We start from the raw sequence: 26,405 nt of genomic DNA on the forward strand, positions 1-26,405 counted from the left end.
ACAATGAGCTCTGAAAAGAAAATGCCGAAACTTTTTGTGTTCACCAGATTACCGAAATGTTTTGTTTTCACAGACTAAAATCTGCATTCAATAACAATCGTCCTCCGTGTCCTGCTAAACGAGAATGCATTAAACAATAAACGCACAGTGCCATGATACAATATTAACATTGTAGCTGGCATTTAAGAATGCCCGCTTCTATCTTAATTATTGCATTTAAAATCTGTACTATGCTCGGAAGTCAGAAATCATTGGAATATTTTTGGAAAAAAAATAAACATAAACCCCAGCAAAAAACCAAACAACCAATAATATATCAAAAAATTTATAAATTTTAAAATAGTTTAATAAAAAGAAAAATAAAACTTTAACATAAGATAATATTTTTCATCTTGTATAATTACCAAAGTAAGTTAATGCTTTTTTTTTTTATGGAGATGAAAACATTAGTTCCCTGCTTAAAGCAGGGACTAACAAGAATAACGAAGCACCATGTAGATCAAGGAAATAAAAGAACCGTACGACAAAGTATGAAAGAAACCCGAGATAAATAAGTATCTCAAAGTTGTGAAGAAGTTACAAGTGGAGTTCCATCAGTTATGGAAGAGACAAGAAAACCAGTACGTATAACTCGATAAACTTTATTTGAAGATAAAAATAATGCCATGGAATGAAAAAAAAAAGTGTTTCAAAAATAAGGATTAACCCCCTAAAATGACAGTTTATAATTTGAGTGCATGAATTTGTAATAACCCTTCCTTGATTTTTGAAATTTATTACTTTAGTTGTGCATAAATAATATCATCTTTAGAATGCACTTGATTGAACTTAGAGACTAACAAGATCAAAATTTTACTCCAATGTTCAACACAAGTTTAATAACCAAAATTTTAGATTCTTATTTCTCCATTGAATGCTTCTCTTAGAATACATATGTCAAAAAATAAAATTCCCTTGTAGATGAGGTTTGTAATTGTTTCTAAAACAAATTTTAAATAAAATTGCGAAATAAGTGACTTCGATTCAAGAGCTATATGCCTCCTAGTAAATCAATATTTTGCATAGTTTTAGAATTAATTTTGCATGTTATAATTTTTAAGATTTACATAATTTTTAAGGATTTGAGAAAATGTTGGAAAAGTTCTCAATCAGAAAGTAGATGATACAAAATTAAATTATGGATACAAATATTATTTTATTTATCATACATCAAGCATATCATAAGTAGAATTAGCAGGATGCACAATATTGTGTCCCACTCGTGGAATGGGGCAAACCTTGATCCCAAGATGCCAAAATTCATAAACACATTCAAATGACAAAATTTAATTAATGTCATCATGGTGTTCAAATGATTGCATTTTTATCAGTTTTGAAATATTTCAATTTGAAAATGGATCCCTACAGGTAACTTCCTATAAAATATGTTTGAATACCTAGTGGTATTTCCTTCAAGGTTCACTTTGATGCCATTATACTATTGTGGATATATAATTAAAAGAATTATTATTTTCAAATCACTTTTGGACTCTTAATTGGAGTCACCATTACATGATATTTTGTAGGATTTTTGACTTGAAAAGAAAATTCCCAAAAATTATAAGTTGTAATACGCTAAAATTATATGATATTTTTCTCCATTTATTCTTGAATATAAGGTTTTAAACAAGAAAAGGGCCCCTTTTTATGCACGTGGTAAAATAGAAAATGGTAAAAAGGAGAAAAACACATTCAATATCAATTTCATTGTTTTAATGCTATTAAGAAACTATTTTGATACATACAAAAATCTCCTGCATTATAGAATAAATTATCTCAACATTATAATTTGTGTGAAATCAAAAAATAGTAATAAATACAAATATCATAGCTAAGTGATGGTGAGGAGCGGGAAATCTTCCGGAGTTAGGGTTTCAACGACAGAGGAAGTGGGTGAGGGAGAAGGGGATGAAGCGGATGACAATGTGGAGGTGATCTCGGTTGCGACGGGTTTGGCTTTTGCATAATTGTGGTCTGGATGAAATTTTGGTGATGTCTCTTTGTTCCTTCCACCCCATGTGTTGGGGTTTATCTCCCTCCCATTCTCGCTCAGGGTTGTCTATGTGGCTCAACTCTTCTTTGTTCAGGATGGAAAGGACTGCGCATATGCGAAGGTTGTAGATGGGGATTTTAATGGGCTTCTTTTTGTGTTGGATACTTTCGTGGTTCATTTCGTGTGTTTTGGGCTTCATGGCTCTATTTTGCCCTTTTTTTCTGGGGCCCTCTGCTCGATCTGTGGTATGGGTGGTGAAATAGGTGTTGGGGGTAGGGTTTGGGTTATTTTGGCATGTGATGTTGTTTTTCTTGGTGTTAGACATGCAGTTTTTATGCTTGGTGTTGCTGAGGATGGTGCTATTGCGACAGATCTACTCTTTTTTGGCACCGTGGTAGTTTCTCTGGGGTCTTGGCCCTTCAATCTATTTATGGGTGTGGGAGGGGTGTCTTTGTTCCATTCATCCCCATCTTTATGACCATCTTGATGCTCTCTATTTTGATTGAGGAAGAGAGTTTTGATCTTTTTCCCTTCGGTCTAGAATTTATTATTTATCTCTTGATGTGTTGTGAAGGGTTTTTTTTTTTTTGGGGGGGGGCGGCTCTGTTGATGGTATGGTCGGGTTTTTTGTTTTGAAGACTTCTTGTGATCTTAGATAGGGCCTCCCATATCTTTGGTCCTTCCTGATACTTTGTTGAAGGGTTATCATCTCTGCTCCAGCTATGGTTTTGCATGTTTCATTTTTCAGTTGGCCCTCTCCCTACATCTTTTGTCTTTTTTGGCTTGCCTTATAGAGGTGGCTCTATCTTCTTTAGAGGTGAAGATGGATTTTGCTAGAGATAATTGTTCTCCTTTTCAGGTGGAGACTGGCTTGATGGTGGAGGATGGGATATGATGGTGGGTGACTCTTGGTACCTGTGAGATTTTGCCAACATCAAGAGCTCAATGAAAAGTACAAAAATGAGAGATAAAATATAGGACAAGAATAAATTGTATTCTCATCAATAGATAAATGATCAATTGTTACATACAATGAATATGGGTCTGCTTATATAGGCAAGGCTATATGGATATGTGAGCACACAAACATGACATGTGACTCAATAAGAAACAAGGGTAGGTAGGAATAAGTAGGGGTAGGTAGGAGAAACAATATAATATTCCACATGAGGTGGATCACCCACCGAATGTGGAATGTAATAACAAGATAAGACCACAAAAGATGGAAATTCTCCTACACACACTATCCCAATGTGGCACAAACACCCAATTGTCTCATACCCAAACTACTATGATATGCATTATCCTAAGTAAACTTAAGTAAGGTGTAATAATATCCAACATGAACAAATAATTACACCAACACCCCCCCTTAAGTGCAACTTAGGGGAATGCACTTAAGTCTACAATGCAACTAAGCAATGCAAGATGGGTTCCGACTACGAGGCCATGCTAGGTACCCATGTACAAATGTAAATGCACGCAAACGAATGCAATGAAATCTGTCATAAAGCGGGGAAAGATAGAAAAAGCCAATGGAAAAAGACCATCCCCCAAAAAAGAGATGAAAACTATACAAGAGAACTCAAATAGAAGTATGTGAAGGAGAAAACCCCATGTGAGGAAAATGTCCCCCCCATATGAGAGAAGAAGATAAGCTAGGTAGCCTCCCCTCAATGTAAAATATGAACCAATGGTAGAAGCTTGAGAATGAATGAAGAAACTACACCACGAAAGTCTAACAATGTTCCTCCCCTTAGGAAGAAACAAAACCAAATGTGTATCCATGAAGGCTCCCCAATCATGAAGGGAAGATGTAGGAAAAAAACTCATGATGAATGAAGTCTCTGAAAAATGCTCAAGTTTCCCCATGTCGATACTGAAAGGCACCCCCTCCAAAGGTGGTGAACTGCTCCACACTGCCGAAAAAAGAACTCCAAGATCTAGTGGAGATGAATGTACAGTAAGTCCCAAAGACTCACATGTCTCCTCAAAGCATAAAGAGACCTCCTCCAACTATTGTACATAAGTATCCACAATCATGTCAACCTCAAAAGAATGATCATGTAGAGAATGAACAAGAGGCTCAAAGTGTTCCCTTGCAACAATAGAAGAAGGATCATCTTCATCAAAGAGAAGATGAATATCATCAATTATGTCAGCTCCCAAATCTGCAATGTAGGAATCCACAGACAAACCTCCAATGTCTGTCAAGTAGTCATCCCAATGAACTGAAGCTGAAAGACAAGATATATCCTGGTGCACTAAATCATAAGAAGGAAAAACTATCACACTATCTACATCATTAGGTACAATAGTTGATGTGATATCAATAGGAGGAGATGGAATACATGACTCAAGAATGGGGTCACATGTGAGTATCCCCAAGTTCAAGTACCCAAAGTTCTCCTTAAAATTTGAATCAACATATGTAGAATCATCATGTGAAGAATCATCATATGTGAAATCATCCTCATCAAAAAAATTTGAAAAGGAATATAACCAAGATGCAAGATCCACCACCCCAGTCGCAATGATAGCTCTAGTCTACAAGTCTCTAATGAAAACTGACTCAGGTGTGAACTCCACATTTCTCTTAGTTGCCCCATGTGTGTTTTGATAGATGGAAAGAAGATTGTTTATCAAGTGGGGCACACACAACACATCATTTAAGGAGTTGTCCCCAATGGCAATAGTTCCTTTCCCAATCACATCCATGTATGTATGATTACCCATCAAAATTTGCACCATGGTGCAAGTCTTAAATGTATAAAACATAGACTATGAAGATGTCATATGATGAGAAGCCCTTGAATCTAGAAGACATCTCCCTGAATCATGACTTGTAGTAGCACAAAGAGATTTTCCTTTTCTTGTCCCAAAAGAGTGAGTCTTCCCACTTGTTGAAGCCATGAATTCTTGCCCTTTCCCTTTTGAATGTGAGGAAGTGGAATTTGATGAATCCTCCTTCTTGTAGGAATTAGGAAAATCAATGTTGCACTTTTTTAGGATGTGCGTGAGCTCATCAATCTTCTTAGAATGGCAATGATGCTCCTCATGTCTAAACTTTTTACAATAGGAAAAAGTAGGTCTCTCCTTCTTTGGTGAATTGTCCTTCTTGGAAGAGGATGAATCTCCTTGTTGGGGAGAAGGTGGTGCATTGTCCTTAGGCTTTGATTGATATTTCTTCTTGTTTGAGTTGTCCTTTCCTTGATTTCCTTTGTTCCCATGATTTGTCACTAATGCTTGAGACGTAGAAGTCTTAAGAATGCCCATGCTTATCAACTTAGTTTGTTCCATCATCAATATTTTGGTGAAAGTGCATCAAATGTAGGCATTGTATAGATTGAACCCATTGTCATCCTATGGGTTTGGAAACTAGAAACAAATGCTGCATATTATTATGGAAGCATGCCCATCAAATTGAAGATCAATTGAGTATCCTTCTTATCAATGCCACAATCCTTGAGTTGTGCCCTCAACTCTTTTTCCTTAGTGACATAATCTTGTATAATATCAAAGTTCTTGGTATCTAACATGGTGAGCTCACTATCAATTTGATATCCCCTAATTTCATCAACTTGACCATACAAGTCTTGAAACTTTTGCCAAGCATCCTTAATTAAGGTACATTTCTCAATATGAAAGATGAGATCCTTTGATACATACTTTCTTAAGGTAACAATTTCCATGATGTTATTAGTGAGACAATCCAAAAGAGCAACAAGATCAGCCTTAGGATCAATGGGAGCAACAATATTTCCATCAATGTAATGAGTTAGTCCTTTTTCCATAAGTTAACTCCATGTATCAATTTTCCAAGTAGCATAATTATGAGGAGTTAAGAGAGGACACTTAGAAGAAATGATAACAACACAAAGAAAGAACACAAGAGAACAAAAGCACAAGAGACACCCCCCCATATTCACTCAATCAAAGTACCCCCCCCCCCCCCCCCCCCCCCCCAAAAAAAAAAAAAAAGAAAAAGAAAAAAAAAAATTGATGATGTTGGTAGGTTGAGGGAGCCTAGAAAAACCCCATTTCATCTGGTCTTCTTATGGTTATGGGAGCCATGACAAAACCCATGGTGGTTGTGGGAGCCCAAAAAAACCCCATGTTTTTTTGTCTCTTATAGCAATAGGTGGATGCTAGCAATTTTCAAGGGCCTAGTTTGGCCATTGGTTTTTGGTTAGGGTTGGGCTGTGTGGTTTTATGTGGCTTGAAGTCTTTGTTAAAGGTTGAGGGAGCCTATGAAAACCCTTCTTGTTAATTGAGGGTGCCTGAAAAACCCTTGTTCTTGGGTTGTGGGAGCCTTGTAAACCCATTAATCAAGTTTTAGGTGCCTGGAAAAACCCTTGGCATTTGTTGAAGGTTAAGGGAGCCTTGATAAAACCCTTATGGTAGTGAAAGGCTTTGCATTCTATCTTTTCAAATAGGTTTCATTGATATCTCTTTGCTACTATGCTGGTTTTAGGCTGCTAATTATCTTTGATGTAACTTTTGTAGCTGTTTGTTTTGGGTTTCGGATCCTAGTAAAATCCGAGGGTTTTGGGTCCCTTTAAAACATGTTGTATGGGGTTTCAAGTCCCCTCAAAACCTGCTTACCCTAATAAAAAATAAAAGATTAGAAAAAATATGCACATGCACTAGATATCCGTGTTTGTGATCTATTTTTCCAAAATTAGTATTTTATCTTATTTATAGTAACACATGATTTGTGAAGTAAATGCAATACCAAAAAATGCTTGGCATAAAATGATGCTAACCAAACTTTTTTTAATCTAGAAACAAATCAAAAGAGTTACATGTTTGACATAATGATTAAATAGAGTACTTGAACATATTCCATGTGCACTAACCAACTTATTCATGGGAATAAATACCTAGAAGCTAACATCTAGTCTTATTCACTAACATTTTTTTTCTATTAAATTATAAAATCCTATCTATTTAATGTAATACTCCAACATTCCCCCCATTATTAAAATAATTATAAAAAGAGTGGAACATTGCAACGGTTGTAAACAATCGTTCTAGAGAGTTTGATTAAGCATCTTCACCAATCATCCTTGTTCAACTTGGAAACACTAAACTAACTACATCAGTGGATCTCCTAACTGTACAACCTACAACCAACTACATAAAATGAAACAAAAATAAAGTGTTCCCAATCTCCATGCACAATGAGACACCTTTCCGCTAAAATTCCACATCTCCTTCAACTATTTCTCATGAATCAAAAGAGTTATGTGTTTGGCATAATGATAAAATAGAGTACTTGAACTATTCCTTGTGCACTAACCAACTTATTCATGGGAATAACTCCCTAGAAGCTAACATCTAGTCTTATTCACTTACAATTTTTTTCTATCAAATTATAACATCCTATCTAATTAATGTAATACTCCAACATTCCCCCCGTTATTAAAATAATTATAAAAAAGAGTGGAACATTGCAAGGGTTATAAACAACCCTTCTAGAGAGTTTGATTAAGTGTCTTCACCAATCATCCTCGCTCAACTTGGAAACACTAAACTAACTGCATCAGTGGATCTCCTAACTGTACAACCTGCAACCAACTACATAAAATGAAACAAAAATAAAGTGTTCTCAGCTTCCATGCACAATGAGACATCTTTCCTCTAAAAGTCCACGTCTCCTTCAATTTTTTCTAATGAATCGTTTATCCTCTATTGTACAAATAACCAAGCAAATGTGAAAAAAATAATTGTACCCACAAAAAATCAAGTCCCCCTTGCTCCTTTAAGGGACACGCATAATGTCAAACCCCTTCTTTTCTTTAGGGACACAAATATGAAAGGATGATTCACATGCAAGGAATCATCCTTGAGTGAGAAGGTAGCTTTGGATGATAAGAGACCTCTTGCCTCCATTGCCTCCAACCTCCTATATCATCTTTATACTCTATCCATTTCATGTTGCATGTGATCCTTTGAAAGCCCTCAAACTCCTTATGTCTTCAAAACATCATTTGTGATCACTAACAAAAAAACATCAATCATTTGCAACTTTAAAACGGCCATTCAATCTAAATATATGTAAAATAAAGTGCCAATGGAAAATTTAAATCATCCAACAATCTTTTACTCTTCCAAAACAATTTTGCGTAGGATTCATCATCAATGAGAAAGCCCACCATGAATATTCATAGCATGCCTATTTTCCAGTGAAATGTGCAAATGTCCACATGCTACTCATACTCCATTGACTTCATTGTAATCCACTCTATTTCAGCAAGAGCAATAATTTGGTGATAGGCAATTTCTTATGGGGGTACACCACCACCAAAATTGTCTCACGTTGGGAACCACCTGCCTGAAAACTATTTTTTGCTGATGGTTTGTTGTTTAATAGTGTCGGGATGTGTGTGTCAAACTGTTTTGCGAGGCCAAAAAAATGTTGCCTTCCTCGTTCGGCACCACCATCGTCCCTGTCGCGTGGCTAGGGTTTCTCCTCTAATTGTGTGAGGGGTTCCCCATCAAACATGTTGGCAAATCAGTGTAGCTGTGGTGGACATTGCTGTGACTACCCAGGTGCATCTTACACTCCATGCATTTCCGCCATGGCATCTATTATATTCAAAGGAAGTGACAAAGCTAAGACAAAGGAGAGGAAAAAACAATTCCAAGCTACTCGAGGTCCTCTTTTAATTTGTTTCTCTCACTGTTAATTTGTTTTCTCTTTGATTACAATTTTTAGGGTGTTGTTCTAATGCATCAATCACCATTGTGTTAATGATAGGGTTTTAAACTGTCATATGCCCATTTTTGGAGCTTCCAAAATCCTCAGAATATTGAATATTTTTCAGCGTCTCTTGGTATGTAACTCTCTGCAATCTTGTGATATTTCATGTTGTACCTTTGGGTTCAGAGCTAGGGCTTGATAGTTGTAGGGTGCTTGAAAACTACTGGTATTTTATCAATTCTGTTTTAGGCATCTAAAATAAAATTAGGGTTTGCATGCCTCGATGATAGTAGTTTTCATTGCATCTCTTAGCTATTCTCTTCTCATTCAAAACACATCCCTCACTAGAGAGATTGAGTTCATCTAGATTATCTTCTTACTGGGTAATATAAGAGATAAGGGAATTGAGCGTCATATCCTTTCTGAATTCGAATGGGTCAAGATCTAAATTCTCTGGGTTTTCCCTAAATTTATTCCAATTTCCATGATTTATTTTGAAAACCTCCATTTGTGGAACCTCCATAGAAATTCGATTTTATTTTAGGTGTCTACAATAAAATTAGGTTTTGCATGCCTCGATGGTAGTAGTTTTCATTGCACCACTTAGCTATTCTCTTCTCGTTCAAAACCCATCCCTCACTGGAGAGATCGGGTTCATCTGGATTATCTTCTTACTGGGTAATATAAGGATAAAGGCATTGAGTGCCATAGCTTTTCTAAATTCGAATGGGTAAAGACCTAAATTCTATAGGTATTCCCCAAATTTATTCCAATTGCCATGATTTATTTTGAAAACCTCCATTTCTGGAACCTCTGACCCTCTTAGCCAACATGAATTGGTAAGATCTTGGAATTGTCGCAAAATCCTAGGAGATCCTATTGCACGAGGGATTACTTTCTCTACTGTTTCTTGATTACGACAACCAATTAAACACATGCATCTACATCTTATGTAACACGTACACATGTTGCAGGCACTTCCAATGTCAATAAATATCATACCAAACATGTCACTACCACTAAATCTTTTCTTAGATCCCTATTCTTGTACAGATTCTTTCATTCAATTCACTACATTCTTTCTTTCTCCGAGGATTCAATTCCTTGAGATTGTAAATCTATGTAAACTTACATCAGAGAATATATAAATTCTTTTATTATTTGACATAAATCAAAGTAGTTATATTTTTAGTAGACAAAAGTTCTATGATTTGATCAAGAAGAATATATTAATTAAATTTAGTAAAACTTGTTTCAATGCATTAAAGTATCAAGTTATCATTATAGAAATAAATTGAAGGAGAAAAGAAGAAATCTACTATATTATAAGTTGTGTTCTACTTCAGCTCCGTTATAAACACTTTATTAGCAACCATATTATAATTTCAATTTTAGAAAGAGAATGCTCAATTAGTTTTTACTTTTTTTAAAATATAAAATTCAACTAAAATCTATAATTTATTAATTTACAATGTTTCTAAATACAGAAATAGATGTCACTTTATGGTGATTTAAACTAAAAAATTACATGGGTGTTGATAATTTTATTTATAGAATTGAAACACAACCCTAGTTGTGACATATATACAAGGAGGTTATTGACATGGACAAATCTTACTCAATGGTATGCGAGGTATGATTGTGTACTAATACGGACAAATTATCATTGTATGTGAGTTGATATTTTGTGGGTTCGTTGGATAATTAGAATGTTGGTATGCAATGCATATGCCAATGCCTGCTATCTCACATGAAGGATTAGTAGGTTGAATAATTCTAGAGAAAATGGAGAGAGCAGTTTTTGTTTGAAGCATCATACTTATTTTTGAAGTGGTTTGTTGTAGATGAGACACAATCAAAGACCTTCCTTTATATCGAATCCTTGATCCTAGAAATTTTCTACACAGAGGATTGAGAACCTTAGTAGCAGTGGAGAATGAAGTGGCGACTAATGGATGAGAATCGCAAGGTTTCAAATCATGGCATAGTAATTGAGGTGGCATTCTTATTTGGCCTACTCAAAATGTGTTCACATGTACATAAATTATATTCATGGTTATGTTGGAAGTGGATGATGTGTCCCGTTCTTATAGGGAATGGTTTTTTGAAATTTGTTCTTACATCTTCTGTATGTTTATCTATTTTGGTGTAACCATGAATACAATTATATTAAAGAATTACAACGTGGAATGCATTAGACAAGTTGTGCATGTAAATGGTTTCTTTATTGGCAGGTCAGAACTAGATCTTCTTAGGAGGTCTAACTATTCATATCGACAAATGGAGTGTCACATGAGTATGAATAGAAACTTTTGTTGGTCCAGATTGTATACTTATTAGGTATGTACTAATTACACAACAAGAGTGTACCTTACGAGTGCATAATAGAGTATTAAATTTGACAAATTAGCTTTACTTAACTTAGGCATCACCGACTTGTATATACATGATGTTAACTTCTACTAAGTGGCACTCCCTTTGCATTAGGTGAATTTAGAGGTTTTGTTGGTTATTTTGCATCAACATTGTAAGAGGGGCGGGGGGCAGAATGTTAGCATAAACCTTGCTCAATGCACCATTACATAATAGTTGCACACATAGATGTGTCTATGCAATCTTATGTGATATAAAGAGAAGAGTAGTTGAAGGTCAAAAGTGATATTAATCGATTGCTAAGAATTATAGGAAGATCTCAAAGAAGAAACTTAAGATTTTAATATAGCAACAAAAATAAGGAAGAGCCATGTAAATCAAGAAAAGAAAAGAAATGTACAAAAAATTATGAAAGAAACTTGAGAGAAATCAGTTCCTAATGCAGTACATCATAAATAACTTGTTGTGAATCAATTGATTTTCTCGGATAAGCATTACAAAGTTGTTAAGAAATGGCAAGTGGAGCTCCATCAATTATTGAAGAGACAAGGACACCAATGCATAGAACCTACTTAAACTTTTTTGAAGATGTTGCAAACATAAGAATTAACCTCCTGAAATGACACTTTATAATTTGAGTGCACGGATTTGTAATAACCCTTCCTTGATTTTTTGAATGTATTACTTTAGTTATGCATAAATAATATCATCGTTACCATACATTTGGTTGAACTTTGAAAATAACAAGACCCAAGTTCTACTCCAATGTTAAGCACAAATATAATAACCAATATTTTAGACTCTTATTTCTGCATTGAATATTTCTCTTAGAATACATATGTCAAAAATGAAAATTCCCTTGTTGATGAAGCTATTTGTAATTGTTTCTAAAAAAAATTGTAAACAAAATTGTGAAATAAGTGACTTTGATTCAGGAGCTATATGCCTCCTACTAAACCTATATTTTGCAGATAGTTTTAGGCATGTAAAAAATCATAATCTACTTACATAATTTCTTAGGGATTTGAGAAAGCGTTGGAAACACTCAATCAAAAAGTAGATAATACAAAATTATGGATAAAAATATTGTTTTACTTATCACACGTCAAGCATATCATAGCTAGAATTAGGGGGATGCACAATGTTGTGTCCCACTTGTGAAATGGGCTAAAAGTTTATCCCTGGATACCAAAATTCATAAACACGTTCAAATGACGAAATTTAATTAATATTATCATGATGCGCAAATGAAGGAATTTTTATCAATTTTCAAATGTTTTATTGTCAAAATGGATTCCTAAAGGGAACTTCATATAAAATATGTTTGAATACCTAGTGGTAATTCCTTCAAGGATCCCTTTAATGCCATTTCACTATTTCAAATATATATATAAACGAATTGTTTTTCTAAATTATGTTCAAACTCTTAATTGGACTCACAATTACATGATATTTTGTAGGATTTTTGGCTTGAAAAGAAAACTCCCAAAAATTATAAGTTGTAATACACTTTAATTGTTGATGATATTTTTCTCCATATATTCCTGTATATAGCATTTTAAACAAAATGAGGGGATCTTTTTGACGTACGTAATAAAATAGGCAATGGTTAAAAAGAGAAAAGAACACTCCATATCAATTTCATTGTTTCAATGCTTTTAAGGAACTCTTTCTATATATACAAAAATCTCATTCATTATAGAATAAAATATCTCAACATTATATTTTATGTGAATTAAAAATAATAAGAATAAATACAATATACAATAAAATATTAGAAAATATATGCACATTATCTTCTTACTAGGTAATATAAGTGATAAAGGTCGTTGAGCGCGATAGATTTTCTGAATTTGAACGGGTCAAGATCTAAATTCTCCAGGTTTTCCCCAAATTTATTCAGATTGCCATCATTTGTTTTGAAAACCTCCATTTTTGGAACCTCTGTCTCTCTTCGGCAACATGAATTGGTAAGATCTTACAATTGACACAAAATCCTAGGAGATCCTATTGCACGAGGGATTACTTGCTCTATTGTGTCCTGATTACGATGACCAATTAAACACAAGCGTCTACATCTTATGTAACATGTACACATGTTGCAGGCACTTCCAATGTCAATAAATATCATACCAAACATGTCACTACCACTTTTTTTCTTTTCTTGTTAACCATCCCCCCTTCTTTGATAAAAATGAGAGCTTTGAAATGGGTTATGGACAAATGCGTATAGAATGTGGAGGCATAGACAAAACATGTGAACTGTTTGAAATAATGCCTCAATGATATTTCATCTCATTAAATGCATACCTTTGCCAGCACTCTCTTACCTATGCAGCAAATGGGAGCCTGATGTGTAAATCATGGGGCATCTCATCCTAGGCATGCATACATTCCTTCGTATTTGGCCTCGTCTTTGGCTTCCCTTGGCCATGGCATGAGTCTATTTCATGGGTGTGATTGAGTTGTATACACCATCATGGGAGTTTCCCCTTGCTTCCATGTATGGAGATTGTTATTATTGGGTGTATATACATGCTGGAGGTGATGGGGTATCTACTTGGTGATGAGAATTTAACTAGTAATTAGTGAAATTCCCACATGCATCTGGTCATTAGAGATATTAAAAAATTGTGGTCTTTGTGATAGCCTGAAAAACATCAAGTAAAATCAAAATTGGTGTCCCATGAAAGGATATTGTATCTAGCATCTAGATACATAATATTATGGTCTTTATCTTAACGTTAAGTTGAAAAGGATTTGAGTCGACAACTTTACCACATAATGGATGACTAATTCTAGAGGATCAGTAGAGATTGTTTCTCAACAATACCATTGGAGGTTTATACTAATCTATAAGGAACATTAAACAAAACCTGGCCAAAAATGAGTTTCATTTATAAAAAACATTAAGACATTTTGGTAAAATTTTACTAGTGAAAAATGAGAGGTCATACTATATATCATGCATATATTAGTAATTGTGAACATTAACTTTATTCTAAAACAATGAACCACAATATTGTATCTGACTTCCTTTACAAAATTTACATCCCACATCCTCTGTATGAAGTAGTCATTATTGAAACCAAATAGAAGTATCCTTTGTATACACTTTTTAATGGAATATATGAATTTCATAGTTAAAGTATGTGCAATAGCAAAAATAGCTGGCATAAATTATTGCACAATGGGAAGTGGTTGTGGAATTGATATTTAATTTTTTGTTGAACCTTCTTGCATCACTTAGCTAGTAATGCAACTAAGATGCCATTAATTAAAATGGTGGATAGGTTCACACTGTGCTTTAGACAATAAAGGTGATACCATGGATGTGTTCACTACTGACAGCCTTTCTTATTCAATTGGCAAAAGCACATAGTTATCCTACTCTCTTCACAGAAGAACAACACATGATATGGCTTCTCTTTTAAGCATTTATTACATCTACTTGGGGAGTGAGATATAGAGAATCATCTACAATCATAAATGAGATAGAAACAATGTCCAAAGAACAAGACTGGGTAACTCTGCTATTCTTCAAAATCATGAATCCTATAGCCTCTCTCTTCACACTCTTGGGTGAACAAAGATAATTAATATTAAAAAACAGAGCTAGCATGGATTTTGGGAAAGTGCCACTGCATACATTATCATTGCAGATTTTCTTTTGAATATAATTAATGTTTCAAGTGCTTAGGTATCAAAGATTTTTTAATTTAATTTTCAATATGTGGGGCTTGGGAGGGATTGCATTGTACTTGTTCATCCACAGAAATAAAAGCAATGTCGACAGGTCCTAACAATTAATCAATTAACACATTCCAGAAAATGAATGTCCAAAGATGTAGGTCACAATAATAAACATCAAATGGCAATTGTGTTCTTGGTAAAGAAGAGGATACAAGTAAAATTATAAGTGAAATAAGACACAAACATGTAGGAATCTATACATTGATCACAACTTGTTTTTTGCTCAAAAGAAATTAGACCTACAAGAAAAGATGCTCAAACAACAAGGAACCTTTTCAAACCTGAGAAATTATGTCACTATTTAATATTTATGAAACTTTTGTGTCAGATTTTTTTTTGGGAATGAAAAGATATAACTTAGGTCGACTCTGTAGGCTGGAATAATAAGATTATTTTATTCTCATTATTTATAATTGTTGCATTTATTCTTCTAGCTATATAGTAATTAATAGTGTTCAATCTGGTTGCAGAGCTAAACCTTGGAAATTGTTGAAGGTATTGGAAATTTAATAGATTATCACTGAGTTATCCCATGGGGATATGTATGTCAGATATCTAAAAAATTGTTGAAAAACAAAAGAGTAAACTTTTCCTTTTTCTAGTTCAAAATTCAAATATTCTTTTTTATATAATTTTTAATTGTTGTACCAAAAATTTGGGATTTATTTTGCCATCATAAAACATTGGTACCATGTCCCTCTGTCCTAGAAACAATTCAAAAATCTTGTTCCTATTGCCCTTTATTGAATGTCTAGGGCCATACCCTGTTACAAAGCTCTTGTTTTGGTTAAGCTTGGTTGTATGTTATCAATGGTTAATTGATCAAACTGGAAAACTATTTGATGAGTTGGGTCACACTACCTCTGAGCGCCTCATGAGAAAATTTAGATCTTTAGTAAGACGCAATCATAGTATTCCAGGAGATGCTAAGACATACCATACACTAAATTTTTTCACTTTGCATGCGTGTTGATGAGCTGATGATGAATAATTGTGCATATGATACAAGAAAATTGCATCTTGCTAAGGAAAGGGCATATTTGTATTCAAAGTTTTGGCATACTTAATAGAAATTTCAATGTCATATTATTGTTTTAAAAATCACTAATATATCTACAAGTTTTTTTGTCCACAGAAACTACAATATGTTTCATAGGTTTTCCACAACTATGTTAATTTTTGTTAAGTTCACCTGATTGATTGCAGATGGTCAGAGTGGGATATTGAAGGAGCTTCCACGTATCAAATTCAAAACTTCACAACATCTCTTTAAACAGTGTAGACCCAGAGTACAACAAAGCTTAATTTAGCAATTCCAAAAATACTTGGTAAATGAAATGCTATCATGTGTTTGAATTTCAAATGCAAGGTTGAATGAATTCAATCGTATTTCTTTGCTTCACACATAACTATTCCTAATATTTCTTTTTGGCCATTCATAAAATTGAATATCTGAGATGGTTTGTACTTGAAAGGTTGTTCCTTGCATTAGGCCAGATCACATTATCTTGCCAAGTCCAAAAACTCAAGATCCAGCAAGATTTGAACCATATCTGGCTGTATTTGGTAACTTAATTAGACATTATCATACGTTACATTATCCTCAGTCTGCATTTGTCTATTTGAACATTTTGATTTCTAACACTTTTAATGATACATACTTTAATTTTTTAGAATTTTAAAGTGTTTGTTTTATATATTATGTATTGGTGTATATATTGGGTCTCACTGGTCTGCATTTGTCTATTTGAACATTTTAATTTTTAACACTTTTAATGAAGAAAAGAAGAGATTAGAATTTTAAAGTTAAAAAAATGGAGATAATATTCTTGCCTTTTGCTATCTGCAAGAATTCTTTGTGTTTCTTTTATTGGGTACTAGCTCAGCAAGGGTGAGAAAATCTCATCCCTCTCCCTATTTCTGTAACCTATGCGAGGCAAAGCCAGTTGATCCAGATGACCATAGGTTTCCCATCAAAAGATTGAAATCTGTTACCCATAGTTTTGCATAGGAGTTCGATATGATGTAGCTGCATTTTCAAGCATGATGTTCTCCATCTTCATCTGATAAATTGCTATCGACGGTACAAATTGGACCTTTTTCAGGTCCAACAACTAGTATATAGCAAATATTGTTTGTAAAATACAACCCGGATACTTATTAATCTGTTTCTCAACACATCTTCATTGCACATATTTGGCAAATGGATAGCATTAAAATATGAAATGTTGATTGACATAATTGGATATATGATACATAATAATTCAAATAATAATTTATAGCTGAATTGTTTTAAATTTTATGAACAGTAATAAATTTCCTGATGTAGTTTATAACCATCGTAATGGGGTTAAAAAATATCATATATTAAACTTTGATAGGAGTAAGGGAATTATCATAATCACAACATACTATTGCTTCATATTTCTCTGCTCTCTTGGGTATGTTATCCAATGAGTTAAAGTAATACATTTAATTATTTTAACTAATTATCATCATGACAATTTAATCATATGATTTTAATTGTTAAGTATTTGGATTTATATGAGCTTATCTTATGATAAAGTGATAAAATATCTAACATACTTAACAAGTCTATTTGGATTTGATATGACTTGTTTTATAAATCTATAGTTAATAAATTAATAAACCTAAATTTAAGATGTAACTATTTTCAACAACATGAATGGTCTTATCAAAGTCCATTTTTGTGATAACCATTTATTTTCTTGACAAAGTCTCTCATATTCCAAATTACATTATACAATATTAAATATATTACATCGAGTATTGCGAACTATAAGAATGAATACGTGTAGCTTTACTTATACTGAATTATTTGTAACTATATTTATTAATCGAGGGTTTTCTAATTTTGGCACATGGGAATTGAATATTTATATATCTCATGCAATTTATTTTGTAAGAATTAATATAAGTATACAAGCTCTAACATTTATCGAATGGGTTCTACAACTATGTATTCCTTTATACTTGATTAAACTACTACTATCCTAGTAGATACTAATTTCTATAATAAAGTAAATATATCCTATGATTTAAATGAATGGCTTGGCATCAAATATCTTAAATCTAATCAAGAATATACACACAAAACTATGTGAAGGTCAATACCCTATATACACCAAGTAATCACTATCATGTTCATCTATCTTAACCAACTGCGTGATTCAAGTACCAAGGAGGGTAGTTAAATTAAACCTATTTATGTGCATAATTGTGTTGATTATCACCTTCCAAATACAATTTACAATGTAAAGCTTGTAACTTTATTTATACAAAGAATATGACGATGTACTAAAATGTTTTATCTTTCTATCTAAATTTAAACCATTGTACATAGCTTTTTAAAATGCCTATCGTCAATCCTTACAGCGAGAATTTTTATTTTATTTACCATGTCCTGTCTATGATTATATATATAAAAAACTCAACTCATGTATATAGATCGTAGAACATTGTAACGATATGGGCAATGCTATGTAGATAATTTGGTTGAAGATAATCATTTGATTTTTGCAACATCTATATTTTATGTTCTACATAAAAAGAAAAAAAAATATAACACATAAACCTCAATGTAATAAAAAAATTATGATAATTTTTAAATATAGGCTATGATTTCTTGAGTAAAAAAATAAGTTCTAGATAGTTAGAAATACTCTTGTTGGATGCATATATTTCTTACAAAAAAAAAAATTCAAATGTGATTAGTGAAGAGTATAACAAATCTAGATTAAAATATTGGGAATACAAAAAGAGTAAGTCGTGGAGATGTATATAAAAGAAATAAATTGTTTATATAGACAAGTGTGTGTGTTTTAGCAACATATAGATAATAACTGATGAAAAGAATAACATTTAGTTAGGTTGAGATGCCATATTTATATTAAAAATAGAGAGATCAAAAAAGAGAGTACAACCAACGAGAGCCTGAAAGGAGGCCTCACATCAAAGTAGCAGTAGTACTATTACAAAGAGGAAAGCTCAGATACATCGAAAGTGAAAAATAGGGAACAAAAGAGCTAGAGCAGAAGATCAAGGTGGATGTCCACCCAAGCAGACCAACCAAGAGGGCCCTCCATCCAAACAATAGTTTTCTGATCCTGATTCTGGGACAACATCAAAATCTGCTCCTGTTTAGTGTTGTGGTTCTTTCTGATAGCCTGGCTCAGCTTCCGACAAGTATGCTCAAACACCCGTAAGTTGTCCAGAGTCCTTCTCCATTGGAATCCATAATTGAGCTCATAGAAGAAAAGGGTAGCTTGACCATCCTCAAGGAACCTTCAAAATTTATCCTTCTCAATAATCATGGTAGCTTGAACCTGAGGAAGATTTTAAAATGAGTGAGTTTATGAAAAAACTCAGTAAGACCCCTTGGCTTACCTTGGTACTTTTCCTCATTCCTGCACTTCCAAATCTGCCAAAGAATGTTAGAAGACAACATATTCTAGAAGAAGTTAGTATCCTTACTAAGCCCTTTAATGTGACCCGTAACAATTTCAATAATAGTCACATTAAAGGGATAGTAAATACCAAAAAAATTCCAAATTTCTTTAGCAAATAGGCAATCAAATAAGATATGTCTACCAGTATCCGGCAGCCTGCAAATATTACATAAATCAGTATGATAATTTCTTTTAATAGGAAGTCTATCAATTAACAAGAGCCATTTAAAACATTGGATCTTGGGCTCAACAGGACTTTTCCAAATATAATTCAACATTTTTTTCCACATTTTAACATCAAAAGAACAGTACCAGAATCTATTCAAATGAGCAATAATATCCTCATTATGATTAATGATTTTATAAATATTTTTACCTTTAAGTTGGTCTAAGACAGTACCATCAGGCCATTTACATTTAAGAAATCTATGAGAATCCACATCGCAAGCCGAAGGGAGGTCTTTACAGGCTTCCACAATTAAGTTATAAGTCTTCTTTTGAGACTGAGGTAAGTTAAAGTTACTCTTCAGCTCATCCCAAGGAATAAGCAGATCATGTTCGAAAATATCAAAAAATTGAGTGATACCAGCTCTAGCCCAAGACTTGGCCGAGCAACCCTGGTAGAGGGCTAAGGGTTTATTGTTTCTGCTCAAGTTCCACCAAATGGACCTTTCACCATAAAGTTGATGATCACTATGAAAATCCTTATTGGTGAGAAACTTTCAGACATGGTCCCAGGCATGCCAGATAGACTTAAAGACAACAGAACCTTGAACCATAACCGAAAATTTTCCATAAATAAGGTCACAAAAAGGGAGGTTCTTCCAGGACTTAGCCTCATTGGGAAAACCTCTCTCAATGTTATGTCTAACAAGCACTTTCCAAGGAGAGTCACCTTCCAATGACTAAAAGATCTATTTAGCAGCAAGAGCAATACCTTGAAGCTTAAGATCTTTTAACCCCAGACCACCCAGGGACTTATCAGAGTGACACCACTCCCAATTCACAGCATGAAACTTTTTCTTTCCCTTGCCATTAGACCAAAGGAAATGCCTGATGGCTTTTTGAATTTCAAGAATTTGGTAATTGCTAAACAGCCAGGCAGAAGAGTAGTAAATGTTGTATGAGGATAAATTTTTTTGACAAACCTGAATTCTGCCAGCAAGGGATAAGGATCTATTGTACCATTTATTAAGCTTATTATCAATCTTGGTCCTAACCCAAACCCACATGTCCTTAATAGAAGGATCAACAGAGTAAGGAATACCAAGATACTTAACAATATTCTTGGGACCTCCCCATTGAAAATTATGCTGAAGAAACCAATTAGGAGGCTGATCATCCCAACCTAAACAGATGGACTTAGCTTGGGAGACCCTAGCACCAGAGATAGAACAAAATAAATCCAACTTAACTTGAAGATTCTTGAAGTTATTATCAGAGAGGTCAAGAAAGACAGCAGTGTCATCAGCAAAATGACTACTAATAAGCTCATCATCATTGGGAAGCAATAATCCCCTAACTTCTGGAGACAAGGTATTATCTCTCAGAATATAGAACAAAGCTTCAGCCGCAATGACAAAGAGAGCAGGGGCCAAAGGACAGCCCTGCCGGATAGACCTACTAAGAGGGAAAGGGTCTGAAATAGAACCGTTAATCTCAACCTGGGCATAGGCATCTTTGAACAAGGTTTGAACAACATTACAAAAATATGGCAGAAAGCCAAAAGACTGCAGCATCATAATGATAAAATTCCACTCAACCCTATCATAAGCTTTTTCACAGTCAAGGAGGAGAAGAGCAACGTTTTGATGAGAACATTTGGCCCAATCCATGGCTTCCCAAGCAGTAATGAGGTTTTCCAGAATGTACCTTCCTTTGATGAAACCCGTTTGAGTAATGCTAACAAATTTAGGGAGAATATGAACCAGTCTAGTGGCTAAAACTTTAGCTAAAATTTTATAAGACACATTAAGGAGCGTAATAGGTCTCCAGTTCTTGATAAGAGACTTGTCCCCATCTTTAGGGAGAACTTTAATAATACCACGGTTGATCTCAGGGCTGAGAGAACCAGTGTTAATGGCCTCATTATACAAATCAAATAAATCCTTATTGATCCAATTAATATTAGCCTTGTAAAACTCACTAGAGAGCCCATCAGGCCCAGGGGCCTTATCATCCTTGAGGGCTTTAATATCCCTTTTGATCTCAGTAATAGATAAGGGAGTAGATAAAGACATAATATCCTCAGCATCCAGCTTGGCAGGAATAAAAGGCCTACATTTGAGTCTAAGCTCAACAACCTCCATGGAATCTTCAGTAGAAAAAAGCTTACTATAATAATCAGCAAAGGCCAAGGATATGCAATTAGAATCAGAGATCTCCTGTTGGTCAATAATCAGCTTATCAATTGACTCTTTAACTTGTTTGTGCTTAAGATAATTAAAAAAGAATTTGGAACCCTGATCACCGTGTTGGAGCTAGTTAATCCTAGATCTAATTTTAGCTCCTTGAACTTTAGTCTATTGGTGTTTACTGAGGGTATCTTTAATGGCAACCAGCTGGTTTAAGAGAACCAAATTAGAGGGGTCAGCCTGCACTTTGCACTTAGCAGTTTGAAGATTAGCGTGCAGCAGCTTTTCAGAGAATCTATAATCTTTGGCATGCTTTTGACCAATGGTTTGGAGCAAAGATTTCCAGGCCAAAAGATTAGCTTTCCACTTGTCAACCATGGAATACTCCTTCATATTCCAACAATTTATGCTTCTAATGATATGCAAGGCACAAAGGACATCTTCACCTTGCAGGAGCTTGGCGTTGAGGAAGAATTTAACACAAGGAGGATTGTGACGAGTGGGTTCAGGGTTGATACTAACACGGGTGAAGATAGGGTGGTGATCCGAGAGAGTGGTAGCAGAGACCAAGACAATGTTAACATTGATATCAGGAATAAAGGAGAAGAAATAATTATTGCCGAGATGCCATATTTAGATTATACAAAACTATAGAATTGTAGACATATGATAAAATCTACTATGGCTGTGATAAATCATAATTGTAAAAAAATACGTTTATATACACTTTCAAGCTATGATTATAAAAAGGGAAAGTTGTAGCAGAAGGATATAACTCTTTAGAGTAGTATATAAGAATTTATAATTTTCATTACCCTATAAAAACAAGATGCAAAATTATTCACAATCTAATTAAGGTTCTTGGAATGGCTATAGCAACTATCTTTGACTATTTTTTAATTATAAACTCTCTTGAGTAGCGTGTTGCATTTTGTCCAACTACATTTGTTTCTTATTCAAGTACATATAGTGATAGCTTTTCCGCATCGAATTTTATACATCGGCAATGTCCAAATTAAATGTAGAAAGGTGTTGCACGCTGGGACATCAAACTACATGGTGTACTACTTCGATTACATGTATTCATTATATTAACATGAACGTGTTAAAAGTGGTTGATATGTGTTGTTCTTCTAGGGAGTGGTGAATTGACTAATGCTCATGCATCTATTATGCATTTACCAAGTTTAGCTTACCTTTAAGACAATATTATTTAAGGAAAATGAGGTGGATAGGTGGTGCATGTAAATGATTTTATTGATAGGGATACCAAAACTCAAAGGTTTGAATGTATCAAATCATGCTCATCAAATAACGGTGTGTGACATGGATATGAAGTTACAACATTTGTGATTTCATGTTGCATACATAATGGAAAATTTTAGTAGTTCACATCATAGAGTGATATCGTTGATTCATTAGCTTATGTCAACATCTTGGGTATCACCAAACGTTTACCTATTATCCTCTATCATTCCTTCATATGATTGAATAAAACATAAGGGTTTGAACAAAGAAGAATATGCATGATCTAACAAGGTCATAAATGGCATCTACTGATACCAGGCCTTTCAATACCGAATATCGAATGCGAAGGTGAAAATGTTGTAAGTTTCAATTTGAACAAAGTTCGTTCCGGCCCAGCTATGCACACAATTTACATCTGTAAGTGGGTTCAAATCCATAGTTCGAAAGGTTAGTTCTACACTTGTTCCATTGAACTGAAACATAGACATGAGATTTATTTCTAAAGGCATGTTTCTTCCACGTTACATAAGGACGTACTCATTCGACAAATGAAATTTTGACATCCTACCCAGCAACTAAATAGCTTTATTTGTTTATTTAATTATAGACATTTACTTTAATATCTTTGTAAGTTTCAGGTTTGTGTGTCTTGCTTGATTATCAACCGAAGATTGAGCTTAATTATTATGAAAGACATACATAATAATATATAGTGACAATAGAATGAAGTCAATATAATTGAGCCGCCGGTGACAGGCCATATAATTGAGCAATCGCTCAGGGCAAAGGGCAGACGTAGGAATTGTGAATAAATTATACTCCACGCCATCCAGGGATATTAATTATTGGATTCTGGAAGAGAACAAGTTAATCGATAAGGAAGAGCTTGTGTTATTTTGAAGGGATAAATGTGAGGACGTCCCCTGTCAAATGTCCGCGTTTTCATTGCGGGCGTGGGTATTATGGTTGACAGCTTCATGTTGATCTTGATTAGTTCATGCACGGGCAGGGCAGGCTTGGTGGCGGCTCACTGCTTTCTTATGCAGGCCAGGCCTCTCTATATATACAGCTACCCACGCCAAGCATGCAACATCACTACCTACAGGAGAACAGCAATCATTATTTAATTTGCTGATTGACTAAGGCATCTCAAGGCGAATACAGGATTCGTTCATTTTAACTCTGCAGTGGAACAGAGACAAAGATTCTTTATGGCTGCCTCCATGGTACCGTTAGTCATTCTGAATCTTCAGGCCACCTTGTCTACTTCCTCCCCCTCATATAATGTGGTAGACAATTGCTGGAGAAGAGATCCAAATTGGGCACAAAACAGAATGAAACTTGCAGATTGTGGTGTGGGCTTCGGAAGTGCAGCCAAGGGAGGCAAAGGAGGAGAGTTGTATACAGTCACCAGCCCGGATGACGATGCTGTGAATCCCCTTCCCGGGAGTCTCAGATATGGAGTTACTCGCGATGGTCCTCTATGGATAGTTTTCGCCAGCGATATGAAGATAAAGCTTGAGATGCCCCTGTTCGTCGCCAGCCACAAGACTATCGGCGCAAGGGGCTCAAATGTTCACATCAGCAATGGGCCTTGCATACGCCTCCTCAATGTCAGCAACATCATCATCCACGGATTAAACATCCACGACTGGAAGCCAAGTGTAGCTGGTGACGTTAACGTCTCACAATACATGAGCCATGAGATGATGGATACAGAAGATGGAGATGCAATTTCAGTTGTTTCTTCACGAGACATTTGGATCGATCATAACTGCCTCTCCAGTTGCGCAGACGGACTTGTAGATGTCACGCTTGCTTCCACCGCAGTTACGATTTCTAACAACCGCTTCACTCACCATGATAAGGTAAGACTAGACTAAATTATGCACCGTAGACTGAAACTGGTTTCATGAATAGGGATGATTGACTAATCTTGCCTGTGCAATAAAACACGTTACAGGTCATGCTTCTGGGACATAGCGACGATTATACAGCTGATAAAAACATGAGAGTGACTGTTGCGTTCAACCACTTTGGACCTGGCTTATTGGAGCGCATGCCAAGGTAATTCAACTTCTCGTGTCAAACTCGCTAACTCCGATCAGGATCTGCAACATTCTGCAACCACCACACTAAAACTGCTAACTGATATGATATGGATTGTTTTTCTGGGCAGGTGCCGACATGGGTATGCGCATGTGGCCAACAATAACTATGAGGCGTGGGGTATATACGCCATTGGAGGGAGTGCCAAGCCTATGATTAGAAGCGAAGGCAATCGCTTTGTGTCCCCCAACGAGGAGTACAAGAAGCAGGTGACATGGCGTGAGACCCCCCAAGGAAAGAGTTGGCTGTGGAAGTCAGTGAGGGACACATTTTTGAACGGGGCATACTTCGTCCCATCTGGCAGAGGAAAAGCACTTCCCCTCTACCAGACAGGCCAGCAGTTTAAAGTTGCTGATGGAAGATCAGTACCCATTTTGACCCAGAGTGAAGGAGCCCTAGCCTGCGCTACCTCCCGGGCCTGCATCTAATTTACTTGTTAAATCTTTGCTTAGATCCCTATTCTCGTACAGATTCTTTCATTCAATTCACTACATTCTTTCTTGCTCCGAGGATTCAATTCCTTGAGATTGTAAATCTATGTAAACTTACATGAGAGAATATATACATTCTTTTATTATTTGAGATAAATCAAAGTAGTTATAATTTTAGTAGACAAAAGTTTTATGATTTGATCGAGAATAATATATTAATTAAATTTAGTAAAACTTGTTTCACTGCATTAAAGTATCAAGTTATCATTATAGAAATAAATTGAAGGAGAAAAGAAGAAATCTATTATATTATAAGTTGTGTTCTACTTCAGTTCTGTTATAAACACTTTATTAGCAATCATATTATAATTTCAATTTTAGAAAGAGAATGCTTAATTAGTTTTTACTTTTTTTAAAATATAAAATACAACTAAAATCTATAATTTATTAATTTACAATGTTTCTAAATTCAGAAAAGGATGTCAATTTATGGTGATTTAAACTAAAAAATTACATGGGTGTTGATAATTTTATTTATAGAATCGGAACACAACCCTAGTTGTGACATATATACAAGGAGGTTATCGACATGGACAAATCTTACTCAGTGGTATGCGAGGTATGATTATGTACTAATATGGTCAAATTATCATTGTATGCGAGTTGATATATTGTGGGTTCGTTTGATAATCAAAATCTTGGTATGCAATGCATATGCCAATGCCTGCTATCTCACATGAATGATTAGTAGGTTGAATAATTTTAGAGAAAATGGAGTGAGTAGTTTCAGTTTGAAGTATCATACTTATTTTTGAAGTGGTTTGTTGTAGATGAGACACAATCGAAGACCTTCCTTTATATCGAATCCTTGATCCTAGAAATTGTCTACACAGAGGATTGTGAACCTTAGTAGCATTGGAGAATGAAGTG

The 26,405-nt window shown here is 34.7% G+C and overlaps 1 protein-coding gene across 1 annotated transcript; it reads left to right on the forward strand.

The window, feature by feature from the left end:
* The first annotated feature begins 24,158 nt into the window (after positions 1 to 24,158).
* Positions 24,159 to 25,472, forward strand: LOC131069442 (pectate lyase 1-like). Its single transcript, XM_058004863.2, has 3 exons — positions 24,159 to 24,803; positions 24,899 to 25,002; positions 25,115 to 25,472. The coding sequence occupies exons 1-3, from the start codon at positions 24,159 to 24,161 to the stop codon at positions 25,470 to 25,472; spliced, it is 1,107 nt and encodes a 368-aa protein (XP_057860846.2).
* The last annotated feature ends 933 nt before the right edge of the window (positions 25,473 to 26,405 follow it).

Source organism: Cryptomeria japonica, chromosome 5, assembly GCF_030272615.1.
Source record: "Cryptomeria japonica chromosome 5, Sugi_1.0, whole genome shotgun sequence".
Classification (NCBI taxonomy): domain Eukaryota; kingdom Viridiplantae; phylum Streptophyta; class Pinopsida; order Cupressales; family Cupressaceae; genus Cryptomeria; species Cryptomeria japonica.